General features: G+C 39.4%; 1 protein-coding gene across 2 annotated transcripts in view; it reads right to left on the bottom strand.

Annotated features, from left to right (window-relative positions):
- Positions 1-22,043, bottom strand: part of LOC143147009 (tRNA dimethylallyltransferase) — a 128,073-nt gene that overhangs the window by 91,563 nt on the left and 14,467 nt on the right. The window contains exons 2-4 of one of the 2 annotated variants that reach the window (XM_076311820.1): positions 2,286-2,389; positions 1,874-2,014; positions 1,015-1,340 (exon numbers count right to left, since the gene is read on the bottom strand). In XM_076311820.1, the coding sequence (XP_076167935.1) occupies positions 1,015-1,340; positions 1,874-1,960 (413 nt within the window). In that variant the 5' untranslated portion in view covers positions 1,961-2,014; positions 2,286-2,389. The remainder of the gene's footprint in view (positions 1-1,014; positions 1,341-1,873; positions 2,015-2,285; positions 2,390-22,043) is intronic. The other variant, XM_076311819.1, reaches the window with a different exon arrangement.

Here is a 22,043-nt window from a genome sequence, read left to right on the forward strand (position 1 = left end):
TATACTACTGAACTGGACAAATTTTCCAATCGTTGAATAACACTTTTGCTTCATAGTAAACGATATATGTGTTCTGAATGAGAATACTTGAAATATAGTACGTAATCTTGAAAACGTATTCACGACTAAAAGTTTCGCGTGAACGCTCGACGCGACGCGAGTCGCAGAGGTAATTTGTTTCCCGGATTATGAAAACGTAATTACCGTAATTTATCAAAAGATTTGCGAAAATACGCGTGTTAAACCAAAGAAGGAAAACGCGACGTCTGTGCTACAACGAAGATTGAAATAACAAAACCGAAATGCAACATTCTCCACGAATTACCCAATTTATCCGTACAAAGGGTCAGCCCTGTATAAGTACGGTAATCAAATAATCCAGGTTGACTAGATTTTTATTTACGATCGAGTATTCCAGAAACTGTCGATTCGTGGTACGATCAGATATCGTATGTGTAGAAGATAACGCAATGAAAATCCATCTTGAGGTGATTAAATCATGGCTCCGAGACAATTCGTGATACCTTATCGTAAACATTCCACCGTGCGCCGAGGTTATTCGACAATGACACCAGTCGAGTAGTGTCAATCTCTCGAGCAATTGTTCGACGTTACGTATAATTATTACCAACAACTATACGCGGACAAACAAAGAAGAAGAAGAAGAAGACTATAATCTCGTGTACTAGACACCCCTAAATCCTTCGACCACCTTTTTAAATCACCCCGCACAGGGTACTACACGAAGTATCGTGTACAGCAGCTTGTAGGTTTCCTTCCTGTGTATCTGCACTTGTACATTTTGACAGTCTACGCGACGCTGTTTTATTTTAGCAACGCTCTCACCACCGTAACGTCGTTAACATTGTACGATATCATAACGGAAAACGAACAATATTTTTCGCGAACAAAGTTAACGCAACACTTTTCCCTCGAACGCGGTGAAACGAAAATTCGTACAAAGCATCGTTACTTTCCAAACCATCGATCTACTAATTTTCATCGTGCACTTACCGTATAATTTTTCTCGCGTTATTCGGATGAAGCCTCTTGGCCATTTCTGGATCGACTTCGACCAGTTTCTTGTAAAGCTCCTCGGTATTTTCCGTCATCGATCGATCGAGTTTCATTTTCTTCGAAGACGAGATCTCCTGTTCTTCATCGATCCGACGATCCGATCTCTTGTTGCTTCCATCGGTCGTCTCTTTCGTGCATAAATTATCCGACGAAGGGACAATTGCCGGACCGTCGATCAATATTTTCCAGAGAATAGACTCGATGTAGTAATTGGTGCCGCCAACGATGATCGGGAGTTTTTTCCTAGCCAGTAGATCGTCTATCTAAATTGATCAAAGAAGGAGCATTCGAGGAGGACCGAAGCTGGTGAACGGGATCAAAGATCGATATCAAAGACCGTGACTAATTATCTGTTTCATGGTCTTCCTCGCGCCTCGCGGAATCGTTCTGCTTCGTTCTAAAAATAATTTTTACGAAGCCTTCCGAGAAAAGAGCGAAATTGATCCCCCCGAGGCTTCGAGTCAATTGCATCGTCTTCGCGAACGTGTCGAACGTAGGAAATTCGTGCAAAAGCTATCCCCGATGTAGACGAGAATTGCAAAAAATTACGATAGCAAACATGCCGGGGATCAGCAATTCTTGCTCGCAGGTTGTTAATTAATACACGATGGGGGAGAGCTATCGAGTTTACCGCATATTACACTTCTATCGGTGAACTCTCGTTAGTCACGAACTAGCGAAATACGCTTGGAAAACCGTTATTACGGTGCACGGAGTGGTTATTTACGTTAAAGTCGGATTACATTGAGAAAAAAAAAGAAAATTAAACGTAACAAATTGAACGAGGAAACATTACAATGGGTAGGGCCATGTCTCTGAACTGCTTTACGGTGAAATTAAGATACAAGGGGTCTACAATATCCAACATGTGATGGGGAGCCATTGCTCTCTCTTCTTCCGTGACTTTAGCTGTGACGATATCGAGACCTTTGTACACCTGTAAATCAATGAAACAAATGCGATGAGATAGAACACACCGGTAGAAATTCCATTCTTAAAGTACTTCGTTAATCGTAAACTTTTGCGCCGCGATAAATTCAATTTTTATTAAAGTAGCGCGAGAAACTGACAAGTTACAGTTTTATTCGTACGTATTCGATTTCTCGACGCAATGAAAAATACTGGCTCGCGGAATACTTTGCGGACGCATGCTCGTCAGAACCGGGTTCATTTTTCGTTTAAATTCTATTAACTACTTGAGTTTGTACCTGTAGTTCTGAAACAGTCTGAACGTTTCTATGAACCTTCAGTGTCGTTTTCGTTGCTGTTTCCCGACGTCATTTTTGCATTACTTCTCAGATACGAGGAAACACTATACAAATACAAATGTAAACAGCGATCAAAATTAATATTACTCGCCATTATTTCCCGCCTCGTTCGTATCTTAAAGCGTACCAATTATAACGTGCACAGCGTGAATAAATATATTTCCGAATAATTGAATCCATTATGACTTTTATGAATGTATTTGAGTACCGCGAACGAACTAAAAATATCTATCGTGGCTGTCTCGTAAGGACTGTACCGAAGTGATCGGTATGTTGGAACATGTTAATCGTCGGCAAGGTTGTTCAACTTTCCGCGAAATGGTGTTCGTCCCACATACTTCGCGGATCGAAATAAATTAAGCATCGTATTTCGGAAAGCGGTGATTGTATCTGCGCTCGGTTTCGTTGACTGGAGAACGAACTTGAAGATAAGTAAAACGTAGAAAGTCGAATCAGGAAATGTCAACCTTGCTTCGTACCAGTTATCAACGTTACCCAGCCCGCTTCTGTCGAGTCGTTTCATTCTGCTGTCCTTAGATAAGTGTCACTGCTAGACGAGAAAGTTGGGGGAAAAGAAATGAAACCGCGGTAAGCGATTAACGCACTGATTTTTCTTATCTTCGAACGCCCAGACTTTTGACATTTACAGAACAGTCGACGAAATGAAGTTTCGCAACGAAACTTGCGTAATTACGTTCTTTTTCATTGAGAAGTATTTCGCGTAACCGACCAAAGTAACAAGATTCTCGCTTCTCGGCCGACGAACGAATAAAGAAAAATTAAACGTATAAGAATATCGAATTTTCCACAATTTCGTAATTCGAACGATTCGCTCGATATCATTGTTTCGCGACTGTTCTCTTCGCGCGGGTTAAACGATCGCGTTTGAAACTATTGCGTAAGAGAGAATGTAAGGGAAATAAGATAACATCTTTACGAATAACTGCGAATGGTATATATTGAGCGTGGTTTTCGGGTAACGAGTTGGTCTTTTGTACAAAAAAGTACGAAACGTTCCGATGCCTTTTAGTTGAAGAAGAGTTAGAACAGAGGAATGAAGAATAATTTAAAAAATTTCTTTCACTCGAAATGTCAGACCAAACGTTCGTTTCGAATATCGATGAAAAATAATTTTATTCGTTAGATTTATACTTCGTAATTATCTTCAATTTAAATTCAGCACACGGATTTTTCACAAAGTTATTTAGATACCCGTATATTATCAATATCGATGTATTTCAATCGTCAAAGTCACGGAATTGAGACACAAAATTTAATACGACGTATAAAGTAACCCTCTTTTATTTTAAGACGTCGATAAAACCGCTACAGCTTTCCATCGACTCTTTGAAATCTCGAATGCGATATAAATTTCTGCAACGACCCTTTGGAAACGGTAAAAAGAAGAAAAAAAACACCCGAGCGTTTACAATGTTTCGATAACGATCGATTAATTTGTCGGAAACACGACGAACGAGTTACTCCAATTCCTACTTTTCTTCCCGGCTCGAAACGTGAAAGTAAGAAGAACGAAGAGAAGGTTCCGCGTTTAAAAGGCTGAAAGTGTGCCTTCTGCGAGTTGCACAACTGCATTCTCAAAACTCAACCGTCAAGGTCTAACGTCTAACAAAGTTCGTTCACCGAGATGGAATAATTGAATGGGTCGAAAATGATCGAATATAATTAAGGACAATCACGACGAAGAACCGGATCACCTTGACTCGGTTAATGGTTTCGGAGTTTTCCCGCATTCCCCGAGTGTCGAGTAACCGCTTGTCTTCGGAATGGCAATTCTCTGCGTTCCGCGTCGGCCTTAATTTATGTATAACCGATGGAAGAGGTACGGTGAAGTCGTAAATTAAACGAGGCGCGAAGTGGGCACGTATGTGGATAGAAGAAACAAGGAAAATAGAAGGAAGACAATAATTATCGAACAAACACCGGTACATTTCTCTTCTATCTTTGGGTAAATTGAATATTTACCGAGAAGTCGCTACCCGTATAAAATCGATCGAACACGAACACCAAGACCGTACGATTTCTTACGATCGTCGCGTAAATCATTTCTCGCGAGAAATATGACGATTTCTCGTGTTCTTTGGATTCTTTCTGACGTCACGTCTCGCGTAAACTCCAACCGGTACTAGTTTGTTGCTTTGCTGGGAATTAGCATATTTTTATCCGGAAATCTAGGAAGACGAACGGAGATCAGTAGAGAGACATCTTTAATGGTCCATAAAATAAAACGCGACCTTGTTTTTGTTTCTTTTAACACACGGTATGGGATATACAAGGTATCCGGTGAGATATTCGAAAAACTTTGCCCGCGAGTTCAGCAGGTCGTTCGGAACAAAACACGTGATAAACAAACCTTGCCTTTAGAAATAACAAGCACTCGTTACCGCCCTTAAAACCACGATAAACAATCTATCGCGCAGACGACCGACATTGCGTCAAATGGAAGGTCCAATATTTTAACAACGTGTACCTCTAAAGTTGGTGTGTAATTGAATGTAGAATAAATTAAATACGTCGATGTCTTATTTTTTATGTACACAATTATTCAAAGACTCATTTTTCTACCATTTTCAACGAAATTTACGAAACACAACTGAAATGTCTACGTTCCTGTTTGCTTTGTACCGTCAGATACGAAAATTGAACACAGAGTGCAATCGATTCGTACCGTCGAATAAAATCCATGGGAAAAGTCACCATAGTGAACGCATCGATATTATTACACAGCGTTCTCATAGGAAATCTTTTCGAATTCTTAGAGAAGATCACCGAAATGCACACTGTAGATCCGCTGTTTGAAAGTTTCGCAATACGTGATACGTAAACACACGAACAACTTTACAACATTTTCGCAAAATTCTAAGTAAAACGAAATATACATATTTCAACATACTTCGATATATTATTGAATGACTTTACCAGCACATTAGCATTACAGGTTTAGATGTCATTTGCAATACTGTAGTTGGCGCGATGCAGTACAGGGAACTTATAAATATTCTTAACGAAACACCGTCGAAAATGACGTAGTATTTAAAAGTAACGTTGAAACGGTTAACGGTTAAGTAACAATCGGAATATCCATTGAAACGGTTCAACGAAGAATGTTCCTTAAAAGATGGTCTCAATATTCTTACACTGTAAAAATGTTGTACTTTATATCCTCGATGGTCCGTTAAGTTACGCTATCACTGAACGAACAAACAGGTTTTCGACGTTACGGTTCGCGCTGGGGTAACTTGAATGACCACGTCTTCAACCTTCATTAACCTTTTTTATCGACGTCTTACTGGACGACTCGCTTTAGAATTTCTTAAAGCAAGAACACGAGCGGAAGTTCCATTTGTACATTACGTACCGGAGAGAAATCAAAAAGTAATAAAATCCCAAATTTCGGACAGTTTCCTTTCAAGCGATCTCTGCGTGCGATAAATTGCAACCGTGAAATCAACGACAACCTTGTAACGCGAGAACCCTTTACTTTTACCGAGAAAGGTACGATCAATTGATTCCCAGCGTTACGAGGTAAGATTTTTTCGAGATCTCTAGGGGATATTCGAAACGGTTCAATTTTGAAGAGAAAAAAAAAGAAGGAGAACCGACCGATGAATACACAAGCAAACGTTCCTGCCGGAAATTTGTTTATACTTGGATGCTTCGACCGAGAGCGTAGCAATGAAACAAAGTGAAAAAGAAAGTAGAGGCGAAGTAACACGTGGACTTGACTATCGACAAAGTTCAAGGAGAGAAATCGAGCAGTGACCGCTATCTTTTATTAACGGAATTAATAGCTACGTTGCTATTAATTCTGATCCAATGGATACTACACCCTGGCATGGCCCAATACGGTTTCTTTTCTATCTTGTTTACTTAAGATATATAAATCGTTTCATTGTATTAATAAACTGCATATAACGCTTATCGTCAGAGGTCATTATCACTTTGCAAATATCGGTTACATTTATTAATAATGACGGGTGACTATACCGAATTATAAATACACGCTGCGATCGAAGATAATGAATACGAGTAACTCCTCTTCGAGGATGAAACATTGGGTACGAATTATGGTGAACTTCGATCGCGAAGCTTTCGAAATCGAAAGAAATTGCGTACAATTGCAACTTTGTAAATTGAACATCGACGTTGCAACGACCGTAGTGAAACGAAAGGAAACGAACGAATCCGATCCTTTTCGCGGTTCAAGTTAAATGTACTTTAATCCGATTGTGTACATTTGAAAAGACGAAACACGTTCGTTTGTGGTTGAAACAGACGACAATTACCAGCCGCGATTGTTACGTAACGCGTAACGTGGAACGAAACGCCAAAGTTGTATATATGATTAATTAACGAGGCGGGTGTCAAAATCCACGTCTCGTTCGGCGATTCGGCCGGGACGTCGTTCGTTTTTCGCTCATTCATCACTCCATGGGCAATTCGTCAACGAAGGAATTCCGCGGGGGATCCGTGAAGAATTCACGGCGCATCCACTTCAGACAGACCCAATTCGTGAGCCCGCAAATAGACGACGAGAGAAGAGAACGAGAAACTGGAGGTGGTCTAATCGCTTCCTAGACTCAAGGACGCGAGACTGAAGCGAAAGAGGGGAAACGACGTAAGAACAAGACGAACCATCTTGAGCTTTCTCGATTCTCACCAACACTCCCGCTCGAGGTACACGTATTCGATCATTTCATAAGTCTTTTCACGTATTTAACTATGCGAACTTTTGACTCGTTGTAAGCATAAATTGCCCTGCCAGTTCTAACCAGAGAACGTCCATCACTGTTGTATATTCCGTCTCTCGGTCGTTGGAGTCAATTCCAGCCGACCACTGGTTGACACTTTCGGTGAAAAATCAAGGCAGAGAACATACGAGGCACACTCCGGTTTTTCGTATTCGACGAAGGAGAATATTCTACGCAGCTTGGTACCGATCGAATTTATGACGTTTGTTCCAACGACGAGACTACTTTTTCCAAACCGATTGCTCGAACGACGCTATTGGAATCGACGCTGAAGGAGTCTTTGGGAATAAATCGAACGATTTTCGCGAGGGAGGCGTCGGAAAATTTGATTCAGCTACGGTGAAAAGATAATGTACAAGATATATTACACGACGATGTGTATTTCTATTGGTAGATCGTTGATCAAGATCTACGTGGGAGAAATCGCGAGGAGTCGACCAGTTTGCAAGGAATAAGAACAGAGGGGTTGAAGGTACGATGACTCGGTGAAGGTATGGTCCTCGTGTACTATTGTGCACGGTGTACCAAAGTTATTGGTACATCGTGCGTGTTCACTTGTACGAGCGAAACGGCGCACCGTGTTACTCATTTTACCAAGTCGTAATTGATACGTGTCAACGGACAGACGCGTTAAAGAATCCATCGTTCAGGTTTGTGTATCTTAATGTAAACACGGTACTTCCTCGGATGCCACGTTCAATGCTTACGGTACTGTCACGAAATTAACCGTTTCTCGTTTTCTCTCGTTGTTTCTCGATTGTTTTCACCGTGGTTTTTTTTTTTACACTCGCTCTCGAACACACAGGCGAGCGAACACTGACGATAACAACGATCGAACGTTCTTTACCTACCTTCGTTTGAAAAATTGTCGCAATACGATCTCGTGGCTGTGACAACGTCTCGAAATACATCGCAACTGTGCAGAGTTAATTGTACGCAATGCCACGATCTAAAAAATACGATTTCTTTTTAACAAAGGTACCAGAATCCATTTATAATCGAAAGAAAATTTTTCAGAAAGTTCTGAAAAAAGAATTTGAAGATTAGATTACACCGATTTGAATTACAATGAACTCTAATTTTTGACACTTTGCGTATGCACACGAGCCTTTAAGAAACACGTGATATCGACACTTATTGTCAGTCGAATATATACGTTTGGTTGTTTCGAAATCAAATTTTGAAGTGAAAAATGTTATTTTAAATCTTGAACTTATTTTCGATCGTGCAGTGTAAAACATCTCTGTACGGAATACTGAAAGTATTTTCAAGTTCTCTCTTACAAAAAAAATATACAATTATCTGTACAAAAGATCTATAAATATACAATAACTCTCTTAATGATATCAATAGTTTGAAACGTTAACGAAACGTGTTTCGAATGATTCAAATTGAAACGAATGGTACTCGTAACGAATGCTTAAAGTATTTACAAGCTACCGTGACATCGATGGAAGATCGATAAACCATAATCAGCCTCTTGTGTTTTGCTTAACTACCATTTGCAATTAAAACTAAGAAAACGGAAAGAACAAAACGGTTTTTCTATCTAAGGAAAAGGAATGAAAGATCGATCGATTAGTGGCTAACGAAAATAAAATATGCGCAGCTGTTGCATTTCGTCGCAGGAAAAAGCAAAATGTATGCTCCGAAAGTCTGTAAAACGGGGTGGATTATTATTCATGAGCGGCACATCCGGATCGTACACATTATATTCACTAATTTGCATTATCTTTCGAAGACACACGCGTCAATGTAGCCGCTTAATATACATTGCCAATTTGAGCACAAAATTCTCCAGCGTAAAAGTCGATCATTTTCGAAATCATGAATAACCATTCTGTTTCAACAATTCTTAAACTTACCGTAAACCTGTTGAAAAATAGATTTTTGCGAGACTCTGAGGCAATCGTTTCTCGCGAAGATTTATCAATGTAGAAATTATGTAAAATGTTGCCCATGTTGCTATACGTATCGATAACATCTACGAGATAATCGAATGGACACAACGGTCGATGGATTTTCGAAAGATTTTTTTTTTTTAACAAAGAATCGTTTGCAACGGTCTTAGCTTGCATTTTCGACTTATTTTTTCATCAAGAATCAGTCCCCCTCTGTCAGTATCACCAATAACGAACCACCGATAATAACTTCGTTTTCTACAAATAAAAAGAACATTCGGAATAGATAAATTCAGTTAACCGTACAATATTCATTCACTATTTAATTCCTAATCGTGTTCATTGGTATTCTAATTGCCAAATTTGTGAAACGAAATGTAAAGAATTGAAAAAGTGAAAAAAAATTGTGAACGTGAACTGTGATTTCTCGTAAATATGTACAACGAGGCGATCGATGTAATCTTTGTTCAATTATCGAGTACTGTAACGACAAGCTCGTATTGAATTGTTACGAAAGAAGCAAGAATCCTTTATAAGGGTTGCGTGCCACTTTCCGAAGTTCGTTCGTGAAGGATCAATAAATCAGCGAAGAAAAAGGACCACGTTGAATACTTAATCAGTAGAAAACGCAGAGATACGCATAGCAGCACGTCGATAGACTTCAATTGCGGCGGCATTAGAATTATTTAGACACAGCGAGGACCGAAATCGCTCATTCATGTGGCTCACGAAATATTCAGGACATCCTAAGGATGTGCTTGTAGGATGTTGCGATATCATTTGCGACTTCCTAGAAGGACTGGGTCAAACGCGACACCGTTACCCCTGGAAATTTTAATATTCATCAAAGACAACCTGCCTGACATCAAAGAAGCCTCCCGGTAGCTTAGATACCCTTTCTAGGTAGCGACGAATTCCGAAAGTTCGTTTCCAATTGAAAGGAATTTTTATGAGGGACCACTCTGCCTGTTACTTGTCACAGATTACCTTATTGGCGGATTAACCTTTCCCGAGACGATGGGAAACAAAGCAGGGCGAAAATAGGAAACGTTTAAAGATACTCGCCCGGCCGTATTTCTCGCAGAGAATTCCTTTCGTGGCGTTACGGAAAGCAATAATTCAATTCCCGGCTAAGAAATTGTATTTTCTTTACCGAAATGAAAAAAGTGTTGCGCCATCCAGGTAGCTTATAAGGTTAAACACAAAGCATCCTTCGAAGAATTGTAAATTCAATACGACGTACTCCCACCAGAAAAATACAAACTTGTGCGTTTTTTTTTTTTTTTATATTTATGCAACACGAACGAGATTTTAACGCTTTTTTTAAATTGTTTCGAACCGACTCTACGATTGGAAATTGTACAAAATGAATAATTTCGAAAACGATTACGAATAACTACAGTTACACCGGTGTTTGTAATTTTGTAACTACTGTATCTATTATTTGTAAAATTATTACATTCGATTACCGATTGCTTTTCATTCGACGTTATTAAATTACGGCTACGAAAATATGAGATTTCATCGATGAAGAATTGGATTAGCTTTCGAAAGCGAGAATAAAATGTATCAATTTTGTATCATTTTACGCAATTAGCGCGTCATACGTAGCACCGACATTAAAAACAAGATTATGAAAATAACTACTCCATTTCCACTCCCGTTCACGGCAGTTCAATTAGCGTAATTAGCACGAACCTTCGATATCTAATATGTTTCAGGCATTGGTTACCGGTAACTTTTTTATATTCAATTATGAAATATCCAACTGCCCTGTAAACTTCTGAGTAGAATGTCGCGTATAGTAATATTGCGTAATATGATTTCCAAAACTTTCGTCCACCTTCGATGAAAAATATATTCTCGATTGTTCAAATTAGCAAGTATACCCGAATCGCGCGGATACCTTATAAATTTTTCATTTCTCTTAAGGGCGCGAGCGAAAGTTGATTTACGTACATTTTGCATGGAACAGAAGACAAACGTTCCCCGCATGCACACAGAAAGTTTTAAGCGACGTTCAGAACGGTCAAACAACCAAAGTGCACTTAAGGGCCCTTCCGAGACCATCCAAAGTGCCGTAAAAACTTTCGAAGATGCGGTACCTCTTTGTCGGTTCATTTTTTAAAGCAGTTACTGTCAACAAAGTGGAGTCACTCTCGGTTAGAAGCGAGCAAATATCGACAATAATAAATCACACGAATGAACGAACACAGTTATCCGCGTGGTAAATTATCGGGATAGATAGTCAGTCGGTTAGGAGTTGTTAAAATAATTGGTAATAAAATCGAAGTGATACGTTTCGCGAAGGAAAAGGATCACGTTTTAAGAAGATCGCGACAGAACAAGTGCATCTCTCACCGCATAAGCGCACGCATTCGGAATAAATTTCCAAATTGGTCCTAGGAAATAATAGAATAAATAAATTACCAAATGAAATTGTATTTCACACCGAACGAAGAGAAGTTTATCCAAATAACCGCACGATTACGAACCCGCAATCGTAGTTACGAGGTTACCGTATTTGGAAGAACAGTAACGAAAGGTTATCGATGCATCGAGGAGCAATTGCAATTTTTAGCGTTACACATCTCGCGAACTAACGAATGCTCATCTTCGTTTACGGGCAAACACGGGACAAATATTTGTCAGGTTAATTCATGTAGAGAGTGTGATTCATAAACACGATAAAACATTTTCGACCTTGTTGTTTTTATCTCTTTCGCTCGTGTAGAAAAATAAGAAATAAAGTCGATACGAAGGGAAAAGTCACAGATGAGAAAGAAGAATAATGTATACGCTAATTTTCATTTCGCGCATTGATAAAATGAACGAAACGAACGATGAAATCGGTACGAAAAGCAAAAATAATAACGGATTCACGGGGAAGGTAGAAATAAAATTGTGCTCGCAACATCGTCGTCGGCACGAAATCTAATACAGAATTAACGCAAGCAGATTCTTTGGTGTCGTAACGATACGAGGTTGTCAAAAGTTAAAATGTTTTCGAGACTATCGAGGCTTTCAAGGCTTTCGAGACTTGTAAAATATTCAAGACTATCGAAGTACTCGAGACTCTTAAAATATTCAAGACATTCGAGGCTAATTTCGGTCCCAGTACGGCAAAGACGTGACACAAAACATTCTCGACTTGCTCGAAAATTTGCAAGCAAGCGTATCCGAGTGGCCATCGCTAGCCGCGGCGCGGTTTCGGAGACAAACCACGAAACGGACCACCGTTCGAATACCTATCGCGAAAGGTAAAAGCAACGCGGCAGATTAATCTACGGTATGACAACGAAGAACAAGCCCGATCTTGTAGGAAGCAGATCGAGACCCTTGAAGTATTCCGCCGTGGTCGTATAGCTTTAGGGTACCTGCGAAAACTGGTCCAGGGAGGAGGAATGGCGCATACAAACGATCTCGTCTCCACTCTCTCCTCGAGGCGGTCCGTACAATCGCCTTCCTCTCTTGTTCCATCCTGGCCCACCATTATCCTCCCTCTTCCTTTCACCGATCACCTGTCTCCCTTCGCCCACTCGAACGGAATCATATCCCCGCGTACCGGGCATTAGAGTTTCTCACGTCATCCTCTTATCAAGTTTTAAAAAACCGGTCCTACCTAACCACTCGGTCCCGGTTACGGATCATCCGTGAATATGCAAACGCGTAACTCGGACCAACCGGACTCTAACTTCACCGTTCCACCGTGAACACGGAACAGAAAGTTTTCCTCCGTTTCTTGGCAGATCGGTCCTCGACACGAGTGATCGATCGAGAGCAGCGAGAGAACGATCAGGAATCCGCGAAAGAAAGTCGCGATAAATCGCGACGTAATGAGAATGTTACGGGTAACAAGACGAAGAAACGTCTATCTATCAGGTTCACCCGTAAGTAACGTCGCTTACGAACTTCGCTTCAAGTTGCAAGCGTTTCGAACGGAGTTTGCGCGTTTCCCTTGGATCGTTTAATAACGTAAAATATGAATCTTTTTAACTCGGTAATAACAGCATCGAATCAACGGAACTTACGGGAAAAACTTGACACGCGGTACACTTTAGTGTTTATTTTTTCATTAATTTCGTTCACGACTCCGTACCGATCTTTCGTCGATATTGCGTTTCAACAATTTTTGAAGAGGACGCGTGTAACTTTTCATCGTTCCGTTTGCTGGAGGCTCTTTGGTAACGATCGGTAAATTTCTCGAAAATAAAGTATACTCGATTCGATTGTATTTTTCGTCACCATTGTTTCAAATGTGTTTCGTATACGAGCAAGGTATAGATTTGTACTGGAAAAAATATTGTGACAGAACGTTGCTCCGAAAACTTGGAGGCTCGAATGAACAGCTAGAGGATCGCAAAGATAAGTAACATCGTGCACGACTCTTAATAGCCACTTAATCATCGAGTAAGAGGAGAACCTGTAGGTTCTGTGCTCGATTTTGTGCACTCGCAAGAGGCACGTACATGCCCGACCGTGTGCACGTAAATGTTAAGGGGATCTTAGATGTAGGTAGACAAACTGTTAGACCCTTCCAGCCTCCGAAGGTTTCGATAGAACCTGTTATAAAATTCTGCCCCCGAGAGCGATTCTTCCCGTATAATACTTAAATTCCAGATAATAGAACGTTACAACCGTAAAACCGCGTCTCCGCTTAATGCCGAGTACAAGCCATAAATATTTTAGAACAAGTTGTCGAGGCTAACAGTTTCCGGAGTTCTTGATACCAAGTTTATGTCCTAGAACGCTCGATGGCAGCTGACGACTAAGCAATTTGTATCATAGAATATTATCGTGTCTTTCGTTACGAGACAATTTTCTTAATAAATTGATCCTGCTACGAGTGCTTCTTGGCACACGTTCACGTTCAGTTTCCATTATTTATACGCTTTACGGAACAAATGATGGAAACTGATCGGCTCGGCAGGATTAATCGTTCTGTCGAAAAATGCTGCAATTCCATTTACAATATTACGCAATTTGATCACAAAGACAGATTGATTCTCCGGAGCGCGTTAGAAAACATCGATTCGATTTTATCTCGTATTCCAGCTGTAACCGATATTCGATAATTGGAAAATTTGAATCTGAAATTCAGATTTCGTTTCTCAAAACGGTAACTCGGATGAAAGAATGCTTCGACGAAAATTAGATTGAAAACGTAAAATTTTTCAAATCGAATTGAAAACATAATTTTAAGAATGTGTGTACAACTAAACTATGTCGTAACTGTTTGTGTAGTTAAGTATTCGGTAAGAAAAAGAAACGAAATACAAAATTAAAATGTTGGCTAGAGACGTTGGGTGGAAAAACTTGTGGATTGGGTAAATACATTGGGGAAAAAAAATGGTGTTTTACAAGCCGTAAAGCCAACGTAATAGTTATAAGGACGAGGATAGCCAAAGATGCTGTTCAAAGTTTCAAAGCGTCAAAGCTCCGGGATTCTAAGACACCTAAGTTTCTAGGCTCTAAATTATTGGATTCTCGAAGTGTCAAAACTTCGAAGTTTCCGAATTCTGCGGTTCTATAAACTTTGTATCTTACGAGCCTCCATTATGCGAAACAGGCAAGGACTCCTCGTTACTTGGGATCTCATACTTTCTAAAAGATAAGAAATTCAGACATCGCGAGGGCTAAATATAAAGTTCGATTCTCGAAAGTAGCCGAATCATAGGTACAAAATTTAATGACACGAATATATTTAGAAATGTTTGTCTACCGATAGATGAAATCCTAATTAAAACATTGTGTAACGTAATGACATTAAATTAAATCTACCAAATATTCATTGCCCCGTGATTGAATACGTTACCGTTTAATTTATTCCGTTTATTGAATCTTTTTAGCGTTGACTACTTAGAACCCCGCGATAAAAACGAAAGAAGTAACCAGAAAGAAACGGTAATAATGAAAATAATTCCAATGTTAATGTTTAAGGAAATCGATTCTATGATCCGTTGGCAGAAATCTTAACGGATTTCTGCAAACACAATTCTAATTCGTATCTAATATAAATTTGTAACTCAAACGCATTAATCAACGACACGCTCGTAATCTATCGAAACTTATCGGTGAAAATTTGTCAAACGAAAATTTGCATTCGCTCCATAAGTTTGTAATATTTTAGAAAATATAAGAATTTCCATAATTTTGTAGTTCTTGAACCGGGAACAAGGAAACATTAGCTTTGACAAAACGCAATGACACAAAAATTTACAACCGAGTAACATTGCAGCTTCGAAGAATTGTTCACCTCGTATCGAGACTTTCTTAGTCTTCCCTTGTGGTAAATAGTTCCATAATGGGTATACTTGGTTTACTTTGGCTTCCCATACCATGTTAGGTGGTTTACGTATAGATTTGTATGACTCATGGAACATCGAGGGTGAGACGCTAAAATAAAATAATATTTAAACCAGTGATTCGACGAATGTGAATTAATGAAAGAAACGATTCGAAAACTGACGTTGATTTACCTTGTAAAATTGGTACGAAGTGCGCTACCTTCGAGCAATAACAACTTCTTCCACTGTGCACAAATAACTCGGGCATTTCACGACACGAAAACAGATTAACAGCGCGATAAATGTTGAAAAATGAAGCAACATATTTGTACGTACGCGAAAAAACACGAGAACGCGGTTAATGGTATTAAGTGATTCGATGTCAAGAGGCGACTAACCAAAGACTATCCAATTTACAAAGGTTAAAGGTACCTGCGCAAGAATTCAGAAGGGAAGGGGAAAATTCCAATGAAATCCTGATAACAGCAAGTCGTGAAACGCGTACGTACATCGTGCCACTTCAAGGACCCGTTCGTGTTTCCGTTTTTATAAACATAAAATTCGAAACACGAACTACCGTATCGGTGCACACATTCCTACACCCTTTTACATTTCCACAATGAACTATTCCGTACGTAGACACCGTATAAATATTTCAGCCGATACACGGAATAATCGCGTGCCTTGAAACCGTTTAACTTTTGTACAATCGGTTCGACTTTCCAGAAATAATTATAATTAATTACGTTACACGTATTACGAATATAGAATTCATTGATAAGAATTTTCGAAGATAGAAAAAATTTGTGTGCAAGCAAAACGTATTCTGATACAAAGTATCGCCAACTTTTGAGTAATATCAATATTTGTGAACGAATACGTTTAACGTTGATTCCATGTTCGTGCGATTAACATCAATGAAATAAAGTTCCATACATTGAGACGATACGATAAAATAGAAATGTAAGATAGCTAATAAATACTTTCGCACTGGGATTAAACAAATTTCAATATCAAGTATACATTAAAGTGTAAATTTACTTCCGGAGAAATACGAAAATAAACTTCTTGGCGCAAACAATCGTATATTGCTCGAGAACTATTCAATGATCGATTTATGTACACGGTGAAGCTTTTAACTTGTTGTATAATTCTTAAGGTAGTGATTACCCTTTGAGAGATAAAGTCGGATACGTGATTCTCCAATTACCTCGAGCAACGTCTGAATCAAAGAGCATACACGAACAGTAATAGAATTCGTTTAAAAAAAAAAAGAAGAAAAGAAAAGCTCGAACACACTCACCCGTACTCGAATCTTAAAATATCGTATTCGTGGCTTCGTAGCTTTGGACAGTTCTCTCAAATAAATGTCCGAGAAGAAAGTCAATTTATAATTTCGTAGCAAGACAATTCGTGGAAGATTAAGATCGTCGTTGTGAACAGAGCACTGTACGAGCAAGCTGTTTCCAAGCAGTAGTGTGAACACAACGTAAAATAAAAGAGACATAAAGTAAACAACTGGTTCTACATACACGTTCTTCTACTTGCAACGGCCACGAATGGAACGACTAGCCATTAGCATCGTGGATTCCTACTAATTATCGTAAATGTTAAGTGGATCTTAGACGTTCGTACAGAGGAACCCGTCCACACAGAATCTACGATATACATTGGAGACCCTAATGGGACCAGTTTCGCGATTTCTTTCGCGATATGTCTGCCCTGCAACGACTAGCGCTCATCTCGTAATTTTGTTCGAATTAACACTATCCCTGTGAGATTTTGCGTGGACAGAAGTGCGCTTACACCTTCGAATTTACAAGAAACATCCGCCGAGTATCCCATCCTGGTTGGAACGAAACTTTGCGGGTTTGTAGAGCAGCCGAAAATAAAGGATACGCGGGTACATAATTGTTTCTGGTAACGATAACACGAGTTTCAGGGGCGAAACTTCGGAGGGTAGTTTCACCCCTTAATGCTACCTTGAAAACTGCTCTAAATAGAAGAAACTTCTTTTTTTCATCAATTCTTTACGATTAGGACGGAAAGAAATTAGCAACGGTAAAAGAATTAATAAAAGAAATAAAAAATTCACTTTTACCATAAATACACTCGATACATTTGTAAACTATTTTCATTCCGAATTCACAATTAACCGCAGATATATCTTCCCCTCTCTCTCTCTTTCTTTTAACTTCAAAAGTAACAAAGAACGTAACTCTATAATTCTGTGCAATAACTTGTACCTCAATTTACGTTTGGAAAAATTGAACGCTTAATTCTATTTACAGATTTGATGCAACGAAGTTCTTAAGCCTCGCAGAAACGATGATTGGATCGAACGGTGATTGGTTTGTAACGTGCGTGAATATCTTCGATTGAACGATTATCGTTTAACTGTAACAAAACGATCGTATTACGGTTTATCGATAGATGGTCGTATTGTATCAATCGGTAGCCAGGATCGATGGCCACGATGAGATTTTTCTCGTTAACGGTATTCGACAGTTGGAACGTTGTTAATTTTTCGCTACACACGGTATTCCCTCGTTAATGTTCGGATTTTCTCCCTCGGTATTATTCAGAGAATCATCCCCATCAATTCCTGGAACCGCTCCGATGAAGCGAGGGTCCGCGTTATTTATAACTCGCGATCAGTGATGATGCAACTTGCACTCGATACTTCTCACTCTCCCCTATGATGCGAGAGAGCAGATCAAAGATAATAGGCAGCAATTCCCGGAACACCTACCTCTCTCGATATTGTTCGCGATGCTGCAGCCCGGACTATGCGAACATTAGCGAGGTAATACTATGTATATACAATTGTCTCTCGATAGTCGCGGCTTCGATTATGGACGGTTTTTGAAGTCGCCGCGAGTTGATGATTTCATCGCGGCAGAGATCGATTTTGTCTTCTATTTTCTGCGTACGTCATCGTGCCACGAAATAGTTATCGATGCGATCTGCGCCGACTCTCGACAGTTCGACGGCGACGATAAAAATTTTTATTTTGACTACAGCGCGCGCGTCGTGAAAGTTACAGCATTGTAGAACGTGAGCGATGCGTTAATAACGACGAAAGAAGTGTTCCAAACGATAGAAAAAAATGTCGGTATTACGAGAAGAGACGAACTTGCTGAATATTACAGATTGAGAAAGAATAGATTGAGCGGTGTAAGAATAGTTATCGAAACGAAACAATTAAAAGAAATTTATAATTGTATCAGTTTGGAACAGTATAGGACAGAAGCTTTGTTTCTCGATTGGTTTCCTCAAAATTTCATCACTGAAGTTAAGAAATATATGTTGCAAGTAAAGAATTGTCTCTCAAAGATTCTTCTAATGTTGGATAAGCCGTCAAAACAGAAACGGTAAATTACTGTTGGGAAAAGCTGTGTCAACGAAGTCAATTACAGTCGCGAAGAAAATTATGGAAACGGTACGAAAGGTGGGAGGTGAAGGGTTCAACGACACGAATTTCAGAGATGTCGAGGAACTAATTAATACTACAATAGATCAGAGGAATTAACCGAAGATAATTTAATGGAACGAACCACAAAAACTGTGCGTTGAAGAAAACATCGAAGAGGTGATGCCAGAAAATACGTAAATTAACGTTGGATTATCTGGGAGAGAAATTCCAATTGATTAAAATTGTTCGCGACTATTTTCACGATACAGACTTTTTTATGACACGAGCACAAACGTTAAAATAAACGATGGGAGAAGAATTGGTATCGTGTAAAAATATTTTTAAAGTACAGAAAGACACAATAAGTAGGAAATGTATATACATAAATATATGTATCTGTGTAATAATTTCTCACCTTACCAATGATTTCTTGAATACTTTTTTTCCCTAGTATACTTACTTTATTCTAAAAATATATGTATTCTAACAATACGTAACTGTGTACGTAATAATTATTTAAGGCAGAAGCATAGAGGAGAGTCTCAAAGTTACGTAGATTTTCGATTACGCAGTACGTAGACTTTCCAAATCTCCGCGTACTTCAAGAGACAACTGTACACACACACACATACATACACACCTCTAGACAAACCGTTTCAAAGTCAAATGGGCGGTAAATATTTCACGCACAAGTCAAAATAACAGTCGTGCCGAACAGTCGAACGTATCTCAGTGTGCCATTTATAGTTAAAAGTTACGTAAGAAAAAGTTTTCAATTTTATATTATAAATTTTTCTCCAGTTTTTTCATTGATTTGTTTTCATCATTTTTTTGTACAGTTCTTATATTTTATTGTACAAGAAGCAACGTTTACGATAATTATATTTATAATAACCGTTGTACACTCGAGACAACAGTCTTACGTACTAGATGCAAAGAGGACTGATAAATAATATTATTTATCACTGATAAAAGTAATAAAACATTTTGTTATTCCCTGCCACCTTTTATTACGATTATAAATAATAAAATAAATACGTCAATGCAAACTAAACGAAGCTCCTACATGCACGCATTCCAACGGGATCCTGGACGCGTATATGTGCACACATACATACATATATACATACATATATATATATATGTATATATATATATATATATATATATATATATATATATATATATATATATATTATACATGTGTGCATACGTATATAGAAGCTAGTAGGAATCACGCGAGATCCGATCACCGGTCATTACGACCCGTCATGCGAAGGTTAATATGCAGGAAATTTTTGAAATATAAACGAACCGATTGCAGTGGAGAATGACACGTTTTAAAGTTTGTTGAAGGAAACGCTATCAGAGTAATTGTAAGTCACAGTGGCGCGTCAAAGACGAGAAAGAATTCGGAATACTAATGATCTCTGACAATATTAGCCCGTGTGGGTTGTAGAGTTTTACAGTAATTGACTCGTTGACTCACTGTACATGGTACTATGGAAACGCTGTAATTTCCATAAAACGTGCTGGAATATTAATCATCGTGTCGTGCATACTTCTCGTAACGTACCGTGTTTCGATGATCCGAAAAATAATACCGAAACGTTCATCCACGTGGTAATAATTATCGACCAAATAATTCTAAAAATAGCAACCCCTCGAATAAATTTCTATTGCTACGATATTCAAATAATTCGAATACGAGTGAAACCAACGCGGTGCAACTTTCGCGAATTATTCGAATGTGTTCCACGATCGATAAAATTCGCGCATCGAACCGGAAGCCATACTCTCCGCCATTTTCGTTTCTCTCGTTGGACGATATCGTCTCCGTTCGCTCTGTTCGTCGCAGAAAAACGAGACTCGAGATCACCCAGAGACGTCGAAAGATGAACGCGCAAGTAGCGAAAGAATTTCCACGCGATCGAATCGAATATCATCGAGTGATACGCAAGGTTCTTCGTTCCAACCTTGGAGAACTGGAAGCGCGACCTTGATGTGCCAATTGCGCAACCAATCCCCGAAGAGGTCATCGAATACGGACGATCGTGGATCACGGGCCATTCTAAATCCCATTCACGTACGATCGACGCGAACCCACGACGTTGGATTTCATCGGAAGCGTGGAATTCTTGCGGCGGTGTTCTGGCTTGCCCGATAGTCGCCAAGGATCTGGTTTCTGGTTTAGCACCTGGTTACCGCATTTAATTAAGCGGGACATTATCGTACGCGTACCGATATCCTATTGCACCGTAACCCAGTGTGTTTCTGCGTTTATCCGTGAACCGTGCCCGCGAACGGGAACGATTTTTCTCGACTCGTGAGAAGTTTGATTAATTACAACGCAACCTTTGAATCCAGGGTTCCAGAGAACCAACTCTGTCTCACCGAACGTTCGCGTACCATTTGGTTTCCTTTTGCCGGAACTGTCACGTACGAGAAAATTGTACGAAAGCTGGATCAATTTTCGCGTAACGCGTAACCGTTGTTCGCGTTCTCGTACCAATCTTACCCTTTTTTATTTCTGAAAATTAATTCCACTGTGCACGTGCAATCGAGTCTCGTCCGGAGTCGTTACGCAAGAACCTATGCAGGAAATGTACAACAGTACGAATACAATCGTAACAAACTTTACAAAAGTGTAACGAAATATAACGACAAATATAATCGGTGATAAACTTTACGATTCACGGCTGTAAAATTTGAACGACTATCGCAAAACGAATATCATCGAACGATATTCCTTTCGAAAAGTTCAACGCTCCTCGACGAGCTATAATATTATATCCACCGTAAACTATCGTCGCTAATAACCACCTGGGCGTAGTGACAACTTCCTCAAAACGACGTCCAATACGTATACACGTGAAGAAAAAGAGCGCGATTCCTCGTGCGATAAACAATAGCATACCGCGAGTATTAGCCTGAATTCTCCTAAGGATACAACATGCAAGACCACGAAGATACGGTCCGATAACGCGATCTACCGCGGTGCCGGCTACTATCTAACCCATTACATCTCGCAATTCGTTGCAGAAAAATTGAATAATCGGATCAAAGTGACCTTAACTGTCCGTCGAACGGTATAACGTTACGGTCTCTCGAAACTGATCGATACGTTCCCGTAAATGTCGACGAGTATCGATGTTACAGAGACCGTAGAAAAATGACAACTTCGTGGAGACGCGCGGCGTGTCCCGAACAATTTTTATACGACGATCTATCCAATTGAAACGGTTTACTTTCTCTTAGCGCAGTCACGGCTATCGTATCCAAGATAGAAACATCGCGACAATGTTGAAAAAGCCGAGTTCTCCGAC

Source organism: Ptiloglossa arizonensis, chromosome 5, assembly GCF_051014685.1.
Source record: "Ptiloglossa arizonensis isolate GNS036 chromosome 5, iyPtiAriz1_principal, whole genome shotgun sequence".
Classification (NCBI taxonomy): domain Eukaryota; kingdom Metazoa; phylum Arthropoda; class Insecta; order Hymenoptera; family Colletidae; genus Ptiloglossa; species Ptiloglossa arizonensis.